The sequence below is a fragment of the Coloeus monedula genome, assembly GCF_965178545.1.
Source record: "Coloeus monedula genome assembly, chromosome: 2".
Lineage (NCBI taxonomy): Eukaryota > Metazoa > Chordata > Aves > Passeriformes > Corvidae > Coloeus > Coloeus monedula.
The window spans coordinates 39,936,700-39,954,644 of record NC_138782.1 but is presented as its reverse complement, the minus strand read 5'-3'; the positions used below and the strand labels follow the sequence as shown (position 1 = coordinate 39,954,644).

At 37.7% G+C, this 17,945-nt stretch overlaps 1 protein-coding gene across 1 annotated transcript in view; it reads right to left on the bottom strand.

Annotated features, from left to right (window-relative positions):
- LTBP1 (latent transforming growth factor beta binding protein 1) overlaps positions 1-17,945 on the bottom strand; it is a gene marked incomplete at both ends in the record, with an annotated part of 190,569 nt that overhangs the window by 110,706 nt on the left and 61,918 nt on the right. Inside the window, one exon of the mRNA XM_082299245.1 lies at positions 11,990-12,157. Within this exon, the coding sequence (XP_082155371.1) occupies positions 11,990-12,157 (168 nt within the window). The remainder of the gene's footprint in view (positions 1-11,989; positions 12,158-17,945) is intronic.

Genomic DNA, 17,945 nt, shown 5'->3' with positions numbered 1-17,945 from the left:
ATGGGATCATAAATATCGCTATTTAACCAGCTAAGCAAACCAAATTACAGCCAAAATAAGCAAGCTTTGTGGTGTTATTCCCGTCTGGATCATGCATGTTTTCTGGAGCTATTGGAGGCTACATTGTCAGCTATGGAACATCCTGATACTGAAATTTGGGGGTAGCAAGTTCAGATCATAAAGGGCAAGGCTGCAATATGTTACAGAGAAATATACATTTGTTGAGCGAGCATCATGATCAGCAAGAGATCCAGAATGAACATGCACTAGATTATTTCACTGTACTAATCATCTGTCTTCCTCAGTTTTAAACTCAGTACTTTAAAACAGCTCAGGAAGAAAACCTGGATGTTGACAACTTGAAGATGTGTACACAGAGTCAACCAAGAGACATCAAACATGTCCCCAGGTATTTCACTCATCTCTCATTGTGGTTCCCAGTGGGATGGGAGTCTCATTGGCCCCGTATCACATCCTTCCAAACTCATGTGATAAGTCACCTATCCTCAGACATGCCAAACGCAACATACGCCCGTGTGTACATGACTTAAATGAGCAACATCTGACCAACAGCTGCCAATAAAACTCCTAGTGTTACAATCTGGAAAGAACAGGATGGATGAGAAACAGAATATTCAAATGCTATCAGAAAAATAAAGTGTATGCTGTGCCATGGAAAATCACCTAATGCTGTGCTTAGTCAATATAGAAAGGGTATAGTAAAAGTTATGGTAGCTGCAAAATGATTGACAGGAGGATTTTTACTAACAGATATGATGCATAGTCAATCTTTGCTAACTCTGCTTCTAATATTCTCAATATCTGAGATGATTCAGACACTATTTTTGGAAGCTAGGTAAGGAGTCATCTGAGTCACTCCTACCCTGATCGTAGGTGGCGAATCTATTGACTTTATGTGAATTTATCACCCTGATATACTGAGTATACCACAACAGTTAGGCTTAGACTCAGTATACCACGAAAAACAAAACCCCACCTTTTACTGTTTATCAGGAATTAATGCCTTACAAATGGCCAGTGTCAGACCTCTGATAACAATGCTAACACATACAAAAAAGCTACTCCAGACATTTCTTCGGATTTCTAGTGCATTGGTATTTATTTTCCTCTGAAATAAAATAACTAGGAAAAGCTGGCTTTGTAAGTGCAACAAATTAACACCCTTGTTTAAAACAAGCATGCTGCAGTATAAAGAAAGACATTACAGGTATCAATTTAAGCAGTCCTGAATAACTTCTTAATTGCCATCATCAAAGTGGGAATGCTGAAGTCAAGATGTACAGTGTCAGACGAAAACTACCTTCCTATGTTCCCAGCATTTTTAAGACCTACCCTTCTGTATAGTGTTTCATGTGCCTGAGCACACGTAATGCTAACAAGTATTTATTAATGTTATTGAAACATACCTGCCTTCAGTAGAACAAGAATTCAACAGAAGGACAGGTAACAATGAAAAGCAAGCATCTTTATTGCTACAGGACCCTTCCAGACTATACTCTTCCCTTCAGGTGCCAGCTGAGGAGCCCTACCCACCTTTCAGGACAACAGGATTAATGAGTAATTTGACCACAATCACACTAGGCTGTCATTGCTCATGCACTGTTACAATCTGAAGAAGTCAGTGAACTGAGTCTCTGCTCTGACACCTGTTCTGCTATTAGGCTATTTCCAGAAAATGTACTGGACTCTTGCATAGAGTAACACCCACTAGCATAGACATCTACCTACTTGGTTACAATCAGATAAAGCAGCAGAATGTTCTGAGAAACATTTAAGCCATTGGGCACGCCTCTGTTATGCAAAGGCTGTGAAGACCACAGAAGTAATAAAGCTGACACTGGCCAGGGACATCAGCATCCTTACTGTTTCTGGCAACTGAATAATAGATATTTAAGATGATGTGCTGTTTTCAGCTGGGGTAGACTTAATCTTCTTCACAGTGGCTGGTATGCAGCTGTGTTTTGGGTTTGTGCTGAACACAGTGTTGATAATGTAGAGAGGTTTTTGTTGTTGCTGAGCAGGGCTTACACAGAGCCAAGGCCTTTTCTTCTTTGTGCACTTCCACACTGGCAAAGAGGCTGGGGATGCCCAGGAAATCGAGAGGAGACAGAGCCAGGAAAGGTGACCCCAGCTGACCAAAGGGGTATTCCAGACCATAGGACATCATGCTCATTATATAAAGCTGGGGGGGAAGAAGGAGGAAGGGAGGGACATTCTCAGTGATGGTGTTCATCTTCCCAAGTCACCACTACATGTGATGGGGCCTTGATCTCCTGGGAATGGCTGAACACCTCCCTGCCCATGGGAAGCACTGAATTAATTCCTAGTTTTACTTTGCTTGCATGCAAGGCTTTTTGCTTTCTCTATTAGTGTCTCGATCTCAACCCATGAGTTTTCCCACTTCTATTGTCCCCATTCTCTCCCCAGTCCTGCTGATGAGGAAGTGAGAGGCTGCATGGTAATTGCTGGCTGGGGTTAAACCACAACAGCTGAGATTCATTCCCATTTGACCTTTTGTGCCTGCTTGAACAACACAAGTTAGGACTGCTGTTACCTGAGGTTTTCTGGTCTGTCACTGAGGAGAGGCTCACCCAGCAGGCCAGTAAGGACATCCACAGGCCAACTTGCCATATGGGTGCATCTCATCACCCATTTACTACTAGGTTCTTGACTGAGGTATCTCAGTATGATTTCGTGAGCCAGATGAACACCCAAACTTAGATCCAAATGGTCTATAAACATTGATCTACTGCATCCCATCATACCACAAGACATCCTCGAATGATAAAATTATGTTTAAAATACAAAAAGAAAAGCCACAGAAACTGTGGTCATGACAAAAATTTCCAAACATCAGGAGACTGCTCTCTGATTACTGTAACATTACTGCAGTGCTCTTTTTGGAGTAAAAACATCTACAAGAAGAACAAAGTAGGACTAGATTCTTTAAATTAGATATTCATTAACATACAGATAATAGCTCATAATCCAAATGTTCATGGAATAGTTAAAAAACATATGCTATGATTTGCTGGCACTGACTACATCACAAGAAATTGGAAAGTTTTCTAGGGAGTTGACCTTGAGGAGGTGACACAATGTGAGAATGGGATGGATGTTGTTCAGAGTTTGAGTAATAAATTAGGTCATAGGAGACCAGTGAAAACCTAGAAACTCAAATCCTGGAGTTCTGAAGGAGGAAAGGAGCAGAATCACTGCTAGTGAATAGGAATAATAAAGATTACTCTGCAGAGAATGTACAGTTGGAAATTCATTAAAAATACACAACTTCACCACACATGGTGGTTCTTATAACCATAATAGCTGTATAAATTGTTGCACAAGCTTTGTAAACCTAAAACACAATCAATGCTCTGCCTGGTCGTGTCCAGTTCCAAGCAACTTAACCATGCACCAAATTCCCCTGAGCTGTGTACAACCTCATTGAGAAGCTTCACACGACAATGCTGGTCTGAGTAAGGTGTTCTAGCACTACATATATAGCATCTAACAGGCTGAGTTTAAGATATTCAAACAATAAACAAGAGAGATGCAATGGACTCATATTAACTATAGAAAGGTAGTATTACAGCGTATGCTATGAAGCTGGTCTCCCCTGGTTACCTATACCAGCAGTTTCCAAAGCAGGGTGTGCTCATCCCACACAGTGTGCCAGAAAATGTACCGGGATGCAGGAAAGAAATATGTTCTGTACCATTAATAAATAAAATAAATTTTCAATAGAGTTCACTTAGTCTTTTTCTCATGCATTTTTACTTTCTATTTTGTCTATGGTTTATAATGTACAAACAGATGATACATACAGTAGTACATGTATGTAATTTATAAATATATACATATGAGGGAGAGTGTTCAAAAGTATTTTATTGATAGGAATGTGCAATCAAAAAAGTTTGGAGACCACTGCCCTATACATCCTATTGACAAAGGCAGTCCCTCTCAGGGAGAAGTCAAAGAACTCATTCCTAAATTATGAGATGAACAGTTGCTAAAAGTGTCCCTAAACTTGAAATATCTGAGTAACATCCAATATAAAATTTTGATTTAATAGCTCATCTTATTCTCTTTAAATTAAACTGAAAATACAACCACAATGAGAAATGAATAAATTATTTGGATGAGTAAAATATAGATGAGAAATACTCTGTTTGGTTTCTTAAAACTCAATCCTCTTCCTGTGCAATCAGCAAATACCTAATTTTCCTTCTATTCATTGACTAGCATCCCTCAAGACTTTGCAAGAGATTAACAGAAAAAAAAGTTTACAGCTCCCATAGACTTCAATTTGATTCACATTCATAAATCCCTGGTTGAAAGTTCATGGTTCACCCTCTTAACAGGTTTTTATGGACACATAGAAAACTCACTGAATTTAAGTGCATACATAACAAAGATAAAGTTCATGTTCCAAAAGAAAAGTCCAGGAATCCCAGAGCCTCTACACTACAAAATAGGACTCTCAATTACAGTGATACTCAAATCTAAGAGCTAATTACAGGTGGAATGGATAGATGAAGGCTATACAGACTACACAGGATGAGAATTATCTGGAGCAGAATGAAAAACCAGAACAAACAGTAGAAAGGCTGAATGGGGAAAGACTGTGATCAACAGAGCAGTGGTAGCTGCTTGCTTCCTTTTGACTGTGCTAAGCCCAGAAGGACACATTAAATACAAACCCATTTGCTAAAAAATCTATTAATGATAAATGCCATATTTCAACATGTAGAGAAAATTTTCAGACTCTTTCTTCTTCTTTAGAGGCAACTTTTTTCTGGCTCTTTCTTACTCTTTAGAGGCAACATCTTTTCTAAGCTGAAGTTGGTATACACTTGATCTTCAGTGAGGTATGTGCAAAGACATTTAGTTTAGCAATAACAAAATTACAGCTGTACAAGGTATTGTGTTTATTTGAATATGCAACAATGTAATCATTCAAATAAATGCACTCTCAGTTCTCTTTTTACAGTACTTCAAAGTCAGATGTACATAAACTAATCCCTATAAATTAAAACCATATACAGTAAAATAAAACATTATGCATTTTAACTTTGTGTTCTGTTTTGCTTTAACTTTGAGGGAAACATACTCCATGTGTTTTTGAATGACTGCAGGTGTGGATTTTGTACCATTTCCATTTGTGGTTTTTCCTATGACTGCACATCCAAAAACTGTGTTCTCTGTAACAGACGGTTTGGGGAGTACTTTGAGAGCAGATGGACTTTTGCTTCATGGTGATGGTCTGAAGTCTTTAAGGTGAGCAAGGGAGTGGAAATGAGTTGCTAACAGATTTGTATGAGTTCAACCTCATTAAAATCATGTGACTGAACAATCTCTTTTTTTAAAATTAGCGCCTGGCCTCCACTGGAATCTGAGGTAAAGATGTCAATTTTGAATAATTATTTTAAGATTATGAAGAAACAGCTCACAGATGCTGTAAGCTCCATGGTAGAAACCAAAACTATTTGTTGATGGCAAGTTCTGATAAATACATGATAAAAGAAATCATTCTTTCTGAACGGATGTGGATATCAAAACTAACAAAATCCTTAAAATACAATTTTTCTTTGTAATTTGAGCATTGCAGGCCCATAACTGAAAATGCATTAAAACCCTGATCTTTGCTCAGTCTATAGAATTGTACACTTACATTACAGTATGAAATTGTAGTCCCTAGTATTTCAGATTAGAAAAGCCTATACTACACTACCTGGACTGTAAGTAAATTAATTCATCCTGCTGTCAGCTCAAATTTATTTATAGAAGAAAGGGGGACTGGAAGAAAGAAACGTCTTTTGAATTGATGGTCATAAGTGGTTCCTCCCAAATCATTTTGCATTGGCTCTTCAGGCTAGGAAATACCTTTTTTCCCCAGTATCTTCCATGAGGCAAAGAAGAATTCATAATAATAGTCCTGCTGTTATCTGTCGTTTTTATTTTAGCTACTCAGTTCACTGTCTGAGGAAAAATACTTGGCCTTCATTTTGCTACAGCTATTATGATGTTGCTGCATGAATATTTCTATCATAGTCATCATCTGTACAGATTAAATTTCAAATTACCAGATAAAGCAGTGGATAAATCCCAATGTCCTTTTCTTAGTATTTTTTCCTGAGACACACACACTGACAGACTGACCAACTTCTTTGACTACTGTTGCAGAAAGTTTAAAAAGTTATTATTTTAGCCAAGTTGTCCAAGAATTCTGAAATTTTCACGTGTCTGTTAAAGGAAATAATATTTCATTTGGCAGCAAAAAAGCATAAACCAACGAAGTCTGACAATGCACAAATTATAATTACTACAAGAACAAATCTTTTACCAAATAAGGCTGCAAGGTAGCTACCAGAGAAGGACAGAAAAGGACAAAAGTGATAATACTAAAGGAATAGCAAGGTTCTTGCATCACAGCTTCTTCATATTTGCAAGTTCAAGCGCAAAACTCAAGGCTATTTCAAAGCAACACTTCATTCTTACCCACAGAGAATATACTACTAAAAGCAAACTGTGAATTACCATATGCTGTTCTTGAGCTAAGTAGTTATTCCAGAAATAAGCTTCTCTTCAATTAGGTTGTCTGATGGAACATATAAAGTCGAAAAGCAAAGATTTTTTTAAAACATTAAAATAAAATCACTTCTCACTTATGTTACCAAAAAGAATTTAAAAAATCTCTGCGTGACATGTGCTAGCAATTATTTTAAATCCTCCACGTGTTCATCTGCTAAGTCTCAGATGGAGCCACAGGAATAGTGTTCTGGGCAGAGTTACATAGGTCATACATGATGGGTTACCTACACAGGCTGACACTATTAACCAAATAGCAAACACCACTTCAAAACACAGAAGAAAGCATCTCTTCTAACATGTTACCTTTCTAGCAACTCTTACTAAACCCAGTAAAACAAAAGGGTAAAATATAATGGGTAAAAAACTGTACAGTATGTACCTCACAAGCTGCCAGAAGAGACTGTGACTGCAAAGTCTTAAAAATCTACACAAATACTCCACAAGATGTTGGTCTTTTATATGCCTTTACATGCCATCATGTCACCAATACTATTTACATGCCTGTTCATCAAAAGGCTACTAAAAAATCCACCTCAAATGTCATAGTCTTAGAGTTCCTCACCAATGTGGTAGGACATGTGCAGAATGTATCATAGGGAGCAAAGAAACGACAACTTTAATACATACTAAATGGTACCAAGAAAACACCAATCACTTCTCTTGGACTTCATATGTAATCTACAGATAAAGGCAGTTGCCTGGCTTGCCAACAGGCTGCCTTGCTTGCAGGTAATTGACATTTTTAACCAACACTCTTCTTTGATAATACCTGAAGTGCTTGAATAAAAAGCAATGGGAACTCCTACAACACTAACAGTAATTCATGATCACATAGGTTCAGGAATTCTATCCACATTTTGTAAAATAACTGCCTTAAATTTTTGCAATTCTAAATAATTATGCTTTCTAAACTCTTTGCTAGATAGGAAATTATGTTAGAATAATAATTACATAGTGAGTCTTCTTACTAAATTTCCTTTGAATAACCTGTTGTTTTAAAATATATTGGTCAAATTTTCATTGCTTTCAGAAGAAGACCAAATAAAATTTGAGCAAAATGCTTGTGCTGCTTCTTGGAAGTTTCTGTCTATATGTAATTGGAAACTTCTGGACAACCTCAATTATCTAAAAACATTTATACAGAGTCAACACAGTAAAGCTGGAAAAAATTTTTGATAGAAAATTCCAGTAGGAAAAGTGCCAAAATTCAAGAGGCAACATAATTTCAGCATTATTGTAACAGGGTACAGAATATCCAGGTCACTGTGATCCATGCTGAAATTTCAAAATTTATGATTAAATAAGAAGGATCAGATACATTTTTACTTAAGACACCACGTTCACCTGGAGAAGGCTCCAAGGTGACCTTATAGCAGCCTTCCAGCCTCCCCTAAAGGGGGCCTGCAAGAGAGCTGGCGAGGGACATTTTACATGGGCATGGACAGGACAAGGGAGGGGGGGCTTTAAACTGAAAGAGGGTAGATTTAGATTAGATATGGGGAAGAAATTCTTCACTGTGAGGGTGGTGAGGCACTGGCACAGGTTGCCCAGAGAACCTGTAGATGCCCCAACCCTGGAGGTGTTCAAGTCCAGGCTGGATGGGGCTCTAAGCAACCTGGTCTAGAAGAAGGTGTCCCTGCCCATGGCTGCGGGTTGGAAGTAAATCATCTTTAAGGTCCCTTCCAAGCCAAACCTTTCTATAATTCTACCATTCTGTTTCCTTATTTGACACAGATACTGCCAAGTGCTCAGACACAAAATTTCTACAGAAAGTTATGCACTTTCACTGACTAGCATGGAACTTTGACTTCTCATTTATAACTGTTTGAATGAACCACTTTAAATGAGATGTGGAGCTGCAAATGAACAGTGAATATGAACCTAAGTATTAAATGACTGCTTCCTTTACTAAATTCTGTCATTCCTGTTGAATTAATGAAGCACAGATTCCATGGGAAACAATAGAATGTAAATCTATAATTAAATATATATATATACAATAATGGAAGAAAAATAGAAAAGTGTTAAAATATTAATTTGGGCATTTACTGATTCCTTATTGGTTCATTTTACAGTTACAAATTAGTCATTGTCCTTCCACTCCTAACAGGAAGATAATTCATTTCAAAATTGGAAAATGGACTAATTTTGAGTAGAAACAGGACACTTCACTGAGTAGCTTCAACAGTGAAAGAGACGGAAACCTTCTGTGCTACTCTGTTCCCATCCTTTCCCATGCACCCGTATCAACCCTGTTTTACAAGCCTCTGTAGATATATCAGGACTGAAATACCATACAAACTGCACATGCATCAATCCAACAGAATAATGAGATTCATCTATTCAGCAGAAGTTTCCACTCAGATTAAATGCTTTCATTCTCCAAGCCAATGAAATATTAGAGGTTGGTTAGTTTAACTGCAACATATCCCATTCACAAAATGAAACTGCAAAAATCCCCAAAGTTTCACTGAAGCAGCCTGGCAGTCAAAGAGGTCCTCCCTTTTAAATACCAAGCTTTCATCACCTCCAACTGGTGTGCTAGGAGCTATTCCTCACCACAGCCAAAGATCTCAGCTACCTGAAAAGCACCATTCCCCCCAGTCTGTCCCTTGTTGTGGGTTTTTATTTTTAATGGCTTATCCATATTGTATAAAATTTTCAGGAAATGGGATCTGTTCCTTGCCTGAGCTCACTGCTATCAAGCTTCAGCTGAATTGACAAACTGAGCACATTTTAAGAATCTGAAATAATCAATGACAAAGCTTGAGTAACTGTAATGCAGGTATTGTGATTTATTCTCTTTGAAAATGCAGTTTACAAAATTCAGCACAAAATTGAAAAGAAACAAAAAAATTTACTCTGGGTCATTATTAGAAATAATTTATTATTAAGAACAAAGTAAAGTGATTTCTAACTAATCTGTCTCTGAGAACCTAAATTCAGCCTCGTGTACTAGAATGCTGTTCCTGCTACAAAAATCCATTTAAAACTTTTCCAAATAGGGCATGTGACTATCTCCTCTGGTTTTAGGAAGAGAAAATATTTTTAAAAAACATGCTGAAAAAGTGCTGCTTATTGCTTTAAATACATATTTTGTGACATGACATTCTGTTTCATGGTTGCATTTTTAAATATCAAGTCATCTACATAAGAATTTCCACACATTTTGGATTAACAGTAAGTAAAGAAGCTAAAGCAGGGACTTGAAAGCAAAAAGCACAAGTTAAACATAATTCAGTTGTTAAAAATATAACAAAAATTATCTTGGAAGACACAAATTACTTCTGCTTTATGTAGCAGGAGACATCAGGACAAGTCTAAGCTAGTGAAAGGCACTAGAGAACAGATATAAAAAATTATTTCAGTAATATATATTTTAATTTCTGATTCTGAAGCTCCTGAAAACTGTGACTGGTGAAAGAATTCGATTCACAGGTGTAGGATCCCTCTTCTCTAGTTATTAAGAAGTTCATGCAGCATTTTTGTTTTTAATTGGAGAGCCTTTAAATGCTAGTTCAGACCTTCTTACTCTTCTTTGAAAACAACAATACCTAGAGCTGTGGTAAATGCTTTCTGTCTTTTAAATGTAGTAGTGAAGATAGCTAACAGGCAGGTTAAAAATCCTTATCCATGTGTAGCAACTTGCTTTTATACATTTTTAAACATAGCACTCCCTTATCTTTCCATCAAATACTATTATAGGCTGCTTTTGTTGAATGTTTCTAGCAGCCCATTGTACCCAGTGAATCAGAGCTGCGTGGACTGAGGCCAGGAAGGAAGGTGTGGAACACGTCTTCACAGGTCAATTTCCACTCTCCAAGTTTTCAAGTATTTGAGAGAAGGTCATGTTACAGCACAGATTTACATAGCAGACAAATTACACGACTGCCTGTTCTCAGCATTTCATAATTTCAATAGAAAAATTAGGTCAAATGAAAGGGGGGAAGAATAACCCTATCCTTTCATGCTAGTCAGAAAATTACGCAAAAAACTTAGCTGGGGTTCTTGCCAAAACATTGGTAAAAATCTGCATTGGCAGTGAACACAGATTTTAAAGTATTAGATTTACCATTCCCTTACAAAATACTTTTCTTTTTTTTTGTGCCTCCAAACAACCACAAACCAACTCCAAAATTTGCTCTATTCTTGTTTTAAAACACTGGTTTTACTATTAGTCCAAAACATACATTTTTACAAACATGCATACTATGAAGGAATGAGTTAGTAACTTCAAGGGCTTTCACACAGAGTCTGACAGTCGTAGGAGTGTTAAAAGAGGGAACTCTTTGTATCATCTGTCCAGAAGAAAAGAAAAATAATTTGGAACGGCTTTTCCCCCTCACCCTCAGAGCATGAAATACATTGCACTTGAAAAACGGCAATATTGGCCAGCCTCAGCACAGCCTGAACTCTGTGTTTATTCTAGACAGAGACTAAAATTACAGTGTTCATATTTGGCATTCTTTGACTAGAAATCTGCAAAATAATTAAGGTTCTTTTTTCAGAAAACAGTACTATGATATTTTCAGGATAACTACAAAATTACTTTCCAAGAGCAGTTCAGGGTATCATAATGTGAAATGACAAATTTGAAGTGCTTAGGTATGTACCCATACATCTGTACATCTTAACTAACAAGGCAAATACTTGCACACAAATGCCTATATAGTATACAGTTAAAATATGCTAATCATTATCCTAGGTAGCTTTCAGGATTTGTTTCAACAAACAGTTGCAGGGTTTAGTTTGGCATACTGTTGATACTCTTACTGAGCAAGCAGAAAGAACAAACATTAACAAAGACATTACTGGCTTCTATAACTTTAATTAGACTTAACATTATTTCATTTTCTAAAAATGCCAAATATGAAATCTGATTTACTTTCAGCAGTAAGAAAAGTTTTAAGCTGATACATGCTTAAAAAGGATTGTAGCTCCAAGGAACTGCCGAACAAATTTTTGAAGACCGAGTCACTGTTAGCTGTTCCCTAGATTTTACGTGCATTTGATACATATTAAACAAGTAAAAAAGAGGAAACACAACTTCTTGTGTAATCTGTCATTTTCCCTATTTATTAACACAAACTTTGAGGGAGGAATTTTACCAAAAAACTTAAGCTTAGTATGTTGCATCCCTGCAGCTGAAAATTCACATGAAAAATATGGGAGCTTTTTTTCTCTGACACAAAAGGAACTTTTGGGAACATTTCCGAAGGACACCAGAAAGCTTGTCTAACATAAAATGGTTCCTGCTCAGCAGAGCCCTCCAAACAAAGAGTAACAGATGCACAACTGGTATTAATAACAAAACATCTCCTCCCTCTGTTAGTCAAGAGAGGACAGCTAAGGACAAATGCAGTTTCAGGGTACTTACCTACTCGGAAGTTAGTGGCTGTCAGAGTGTCAGCAGCATGGCCGTTTTCACTGATGAGGGTGGTTGTATTTCCCTTCTCACAGTTGTTCTGACAGTTGCCTTTGGTACAAGTTACTTTACAGATGCTGGGTGTAAAGACCACCTTGATGCGACCAGTGTGATTTCCCACTGTCAGCGGAGGCAAAGAAAAAAAGAAAAATAAACAGATCACTTTGGTATCCATTGATTTCCTTCAAAAAGTTTTTGGGAAAAAAAAAAAGGCGCGGGGGGGGGGGGGGGAAGGCGACAGGTCTACAGGAGGAGGGCAGTCTGCAGTGCTCTCTCTCATAGATCTCCAGTGGTGTCTCTGAAACAGGAGTAGGAAGCTTAGCAAACAGAACTCCGGGATCCGCTCCAAAACCACATTTAAAGTCAAGTCACTGGAGTGGGATTAGTAATCACAATGCTGCACTTTATTCACAGGCAGACAAAGAGCAATACCAAGGGCATGACAGCTTAAATAGCCAACCCTGACAGGCAGATGCAATGTAAAGAGGCTGGCTGTGCACCTAGAGGTGAATAAACTCTTGTGTACTCCTACATACTTTTCCTGTTTCTGAACTTATTAAGTCACTATTTGTAGCTCGACCCCTGGAAATGTTTTAGGCATGCGGCATGTCTGAAAACATCTGTCTCAAATCTCTTGGCACCCCAGTCTGAAGTGGTCAAACCTTGTGATGCAGACACCTGGACCCATTTTTTCTTCACAGTTTTTTGGCACTATTTTTCCACAAGAATTTACATATTATAGACTGAGCTCTGCTGTCAGCCTTTGTTTTAGTAATAAAAAGCTCAGAGAAAAGGGTGAGGAATTATCAGTGCTTTAAAACACTGAGATCAAAGACAAAAAATTGCTGGATTCTCTTTTTTTATATACTTCCCTGTAGTCATTTTAAAAAAATTGCATGCAATAAAGACTGCACAAGCACAAATTTGAAATTAAGCTAGTTGTAAGAATTTCTTGTTACAGAATTATATTTAAAACCAGATGTATTTGATTCTATATCTAACAGTTGAAGACAAAAATTGTATTAAAACTACTTATTAGGGAAAAACAGGGAAAAGAACAGATTCCATTTACAATTATTTAAAAAGAAAACAGTTTGTTTTCTGCATACTACTAATAAATTCAGCAAGTTCTTGTAAATACATCATAGCATCTTTGTGGAAACTATTAATAAATACTTTCATATCAAACCTAACAAAGCCAAGAAATGACGCACAAAAAGAGAAGAATCTCCTTCTTCCTCATGTCATAGAAATAAAAAAGTTGCTGGACAGTTGCCTAACCTAGTTCATGAAACACCCTCCAGACGAACTTTTTTTTGAAAATATCAAGAAAATCTCAAAAATCTTCCAATATCGAAAGAATATAAGGCCTCGTTATTTCTGGCTCTTCATAAAGAAGTAAATTAAAGCAATTGTGCCAATTGTTTTGTCTACAGTACAGGCATTGCTCTATTTGAACAGCAGCTGTAGTACAGATGCTCCCACCTTATTCTCCTTAAACAATTATTAGAAAAGGCAGAGCCCAGACAAGAATAAAATTACTTCCATCAAAGGCTAATATTGCAATTTTAGGGGATTTAGAAGACATCTTGGATTCTTGGATGCCAAGCATTTCTTACAAAAATGAATACACCTTAACGAATAAACAGATATAAGTGACCTGTGAACTGCTGAGGGTAGAACTTCTAAGCTTTGCTTTTTTAAGCACAGCTTCACAAGCAATACTGCCATCTTTGCATATTACTTGCATAGTTTTATATATATTTTTTCCTAGAAAAGAGTCCATTTTATATTTTCAGACATTTTAGCAATATTTTTCCTTTAGGATGTGATCTAATTAAAAAAACATGGTAGTCGAGTCACTAAAGCTGGTTCTGCCTACACTACAGAAATGAGTATTGGGGGATCCAGACAAGCTTTCTGGCTTAGCTAAAAAAAATAAATAATTTGACTTTGTCAGTGTTGGAAATGAAGAAAATGCAGAGCACAATATGTGATGGAACTCACAATGCAAATACTGAAACCGGATGGAGGTCACATGGTTTGCGTTGCCCTGGCATCGGGCAGGAACATGGAGAAAAGCGGAGGCCATGTGGTCTGATTCTTCCACCTGACACCCAGAGATGTTCTGTACAAACCAAATACACTTCCTACCAAGAAATAGTCTGTACAATGTGTCCAGCAAGAGCAGAAAGTTTGACCATAGTCCCACCACAGCACCTGGCACAACAGTGACTAATAAGTTATAAAAAGCACCCCAATTTTCTATCTACCCAGGAGATGAGAATTTGACGTGAAATTGTGCAATGAGAGATCGACAGGTTTGTTGTCCTCACCCCCCAAGAACGGACACTTTTTGGTAAGTCTTGTGTCCTCAGCTCTGCTGAGTGTTGACCCGGGACATGAAGCTCATGAATACAATAGTGTTGTTAGTGTTACATACAGCTACTCTGCAGTTAATGCATTTGGCACCAGCAATCCAAAAGAACCATCCATATGCGTTGCATTCAATAAATCGTGCTGTTCGTGAGCCTGAGTGGCTCTTCTGAACATGACCCAACTTAAAATGCAATAGATTATTTGCACACCCACCATCAGACCCATAGTTATGCTTTTGAAATAGTCAGTAAAGATGAAACTAAACAATTGTTTAATTCTCCCTCACAGTATTCTGTACTATGTTGTTGAGTGCTGAGCTGCAGTAAATCTTGGGCATAACGTTCACAACAAAAACTTAAAAATAATTTTTATCACATAGTTTAGATTTTACCAGAAAATCCTGTAGCACAATTATTTCAGTAAAAGAGATGCCTTAGTATGAAACTCAACAGAAATTGTAAAATTTGCCTTTCAACACTTTTGGATGAGAAAATATTAGTATCTAAGTTTGGGAGTAATAGTGGTCTAACAGTACTTTCAAAAACACAGATCAGTATCCAAAGAGCTAAAGAGTATCCCTGAAGGAATATTTAATTTAAACTTTTCAGGGAAGAAGTCTTAAAAACATGACGCAAGCTCTACCCCTACAAATATTCAAATCATTATTCACCAAAGTTTTTCATAGAATATCCTGAGTTAGAAGGTATTTACACAGAGTCCGACTCCTGGTCCCACACAGGACCAACCCAAGTGCCACACCATGGGCCCTGAGAGCACTATCCAAACACTTCCGAGCTCTGTCAGGCTTGATGCCATGACCACTTACCTGGGGAGCCTGTTCCAGGACCCAGCCTTCCTCTGGGCTTTTCCTAATATCCAACCTAAACCTCCCCTGGCACAACTTCAGGCCATTCCCTCACGTCCTGTCACTGGTCACCATAGAGCAGAGATCAGTGCCTGCCCCTTCTCCTTCCCCTCATGAGAAGTTGCATGGGGCTCTGCCCTCAGTCTCCTCTTCTCCAGTCTGAACAGACCAAGTGACCTCAGCCACTCTTCTAATGGCTTCCCCTCAAGGCCGCTCCTATTTTCATGGCCCTTCTTTGGACATTGTTCAATAGCTCTATTGGCTTCTTATACTGTGGCACCCAAAACTGCATTGAAGAGCACTGACCCTAGAATGTAGCCCTATAGACACCCACTAGTGACCCGTCACCAGCCTGATCTAACCTCATTTACTACAACCCTTTGTGCTTGACCTGCCAGCTGGTTGGTCAACCATCACATGATGTGTTTATCTAGCTGTATGCTAGTTATTTTGCTATAAAATAAATTCTCACATATTCCTATTTTGATAGTTGCAAAGAGACAGAAATAAGACACCTTCATATTCTTTAGAAAATCTTCATAGGAAGATTTTCTCCATCTTTCTTAGGTTTATGAAAACTATAACCAAACTTAGTTTGTTCTCCTTCCCTAGCGTGCCACAGCTTTTAACTTCAATTCTTCTGGAGACATTTAGGATGGATACAAAGCTCTGAGCCTCTGAGCTAAAAACTGATCAGTGTTTGAGGAGGTGACTCAACACAGAGATGTTACTCATTCTTTTCTGCAGTTGCAGAGAAGTAGACAGTACTATCTTCACAGATTCTGAGGCTTAGGGACCTTAACAGTGAGCTTAATACATGCAGATTCAAATTGAAAAAACAACCACAAGCTCTTCTCCTGAAAGGAAGCTTTTAGCAGAAATTTCAAGTTTAGACCCTTGGACTCACTTGAATCTCCTCTTCCGTATTTTTTTTCCCTCCTCTTCTCCAAAGAGGAAAATTGAAGTCTAAATAAGAAATTGTTCTTCAGTACCTGATTTCACAGTATTAATGCTAAAGCCCACAATTTCATGCTAGGAAAAGACCAATACTGCCATAGCCTTGACCTCTCTTGACTTTGGACTAGCTCATATTAAAGGACAGCGTATTTTTAAGGAGGCATACAGAGTATTTGCTTTAAACTCCAGAACCTCTACTGATGATGCCACTGTGACATAGGCATGACAAAATCTGCAACTTGGATTACCTCAAATTCATATTTGGAAAAAAACTGATAGTGCTACAGCAACACACCTGGAATAATTTTTTCCTATACATAGACAGAAATATATCAAACTCTTCTAGACCAATTTTAAACGTGGAAATGAAACACCTCACTATGCTCCTAAGTATAACACCAGACTGAAGAAATACAAATATGAGACCAGATAAACAAATAAGCCTAATGAAAAAAAACAAAAGTAGAAGATGCAAACACCAAATAAATAGCAAAGTTACTGAAAAAAATGGCCAAACTAGAGATAGATTCAGATTGTTGTTTTAATAAAGACAGGACAATCAAGATGACTAATACTGGATAAAGCTTCATCCCTCAGCTAGACAGCAAATTCACAATGAGATTCAGCCAACAGCACCATCATCCTGCCTCATAGTCCAGGCTCACTTACACTTAAGAACTCCATGATACATTTGTCAAAAGAGATCAGCGGAAGAATGTACCCATAATTTCCAAAATCTATAAAACCCTTGAGCCAGATTAAAAAAAAGAAAGATGTCTGGGTAAAGTGATGAGATTTTAGTTAAAAGTTGGCACTCTATGTATGTGATTTTCTTTCCATCTCCGTAAGTCACTATGATATAATATCACGAACACAGCAAACTCCTGCTGTGATAAATTTATGATTTAGCAACAACTGCAGGAGAAATGGAAAATGTAAGCAAAAGGATTTCTTCACAGAACCCTTTCTGTCCCCACTGTTCATGACGACAATTTTTTTTTCCCCTGCATTAGCAAAAAAGGTGAATTAGTTAAGACAGCAGGTGGCACATTTTATGTCCAGGTGGTCACAATAGCTTACACAGCCATGCCTGGAAAGAATTGTATGAGGGGAAGGATTCCTCCTCAACCTCCCGAGTCCCTGTGTAATGCAACTCAGACTTTGTTTCTTTCTAGAAGAATTTCTATAAACACGCTTTTTTTCCTTGGGTTTATGGCTGCTCTCACAGCAGAACATTCTGACAGTATTCAATAGCTGCAGTGGAGCTCAGATGATTTGTGGTATGTCCCTGTTTTGTGGGAAGACAATGGGCTAGCAACACTAGTGAAAGCAGGACTGGTATTCAGTTAAATAGATAACTACAGAGGTCAAGCAGGGCAAAGAGAATAAAATATTTTAATGTGTCAAAAATATTAATGTTATTGGGTGATGGTTTTGTGCTTCACAGTGATCTAATCAAAAGGATTCACAATAAATAAAAAAAAAAAACAAGCAGTGGCTTCTACCAGCTGAGTACACAGTGTAGCTTATGCGTACGTCTCCCATATTCCTCGTACAAACATTTCTAAAACTATTTTAAGAGGCCAGTTTTGGGAGGTTGTTGTTGTTCTCGTTGTTTTGCTATTTTTTTTCCCAATACCTTTATTTATCACATATATCCTGAGGCAAATCTCCTGAGGAAACAGAACTAACAGAACTATAGACATT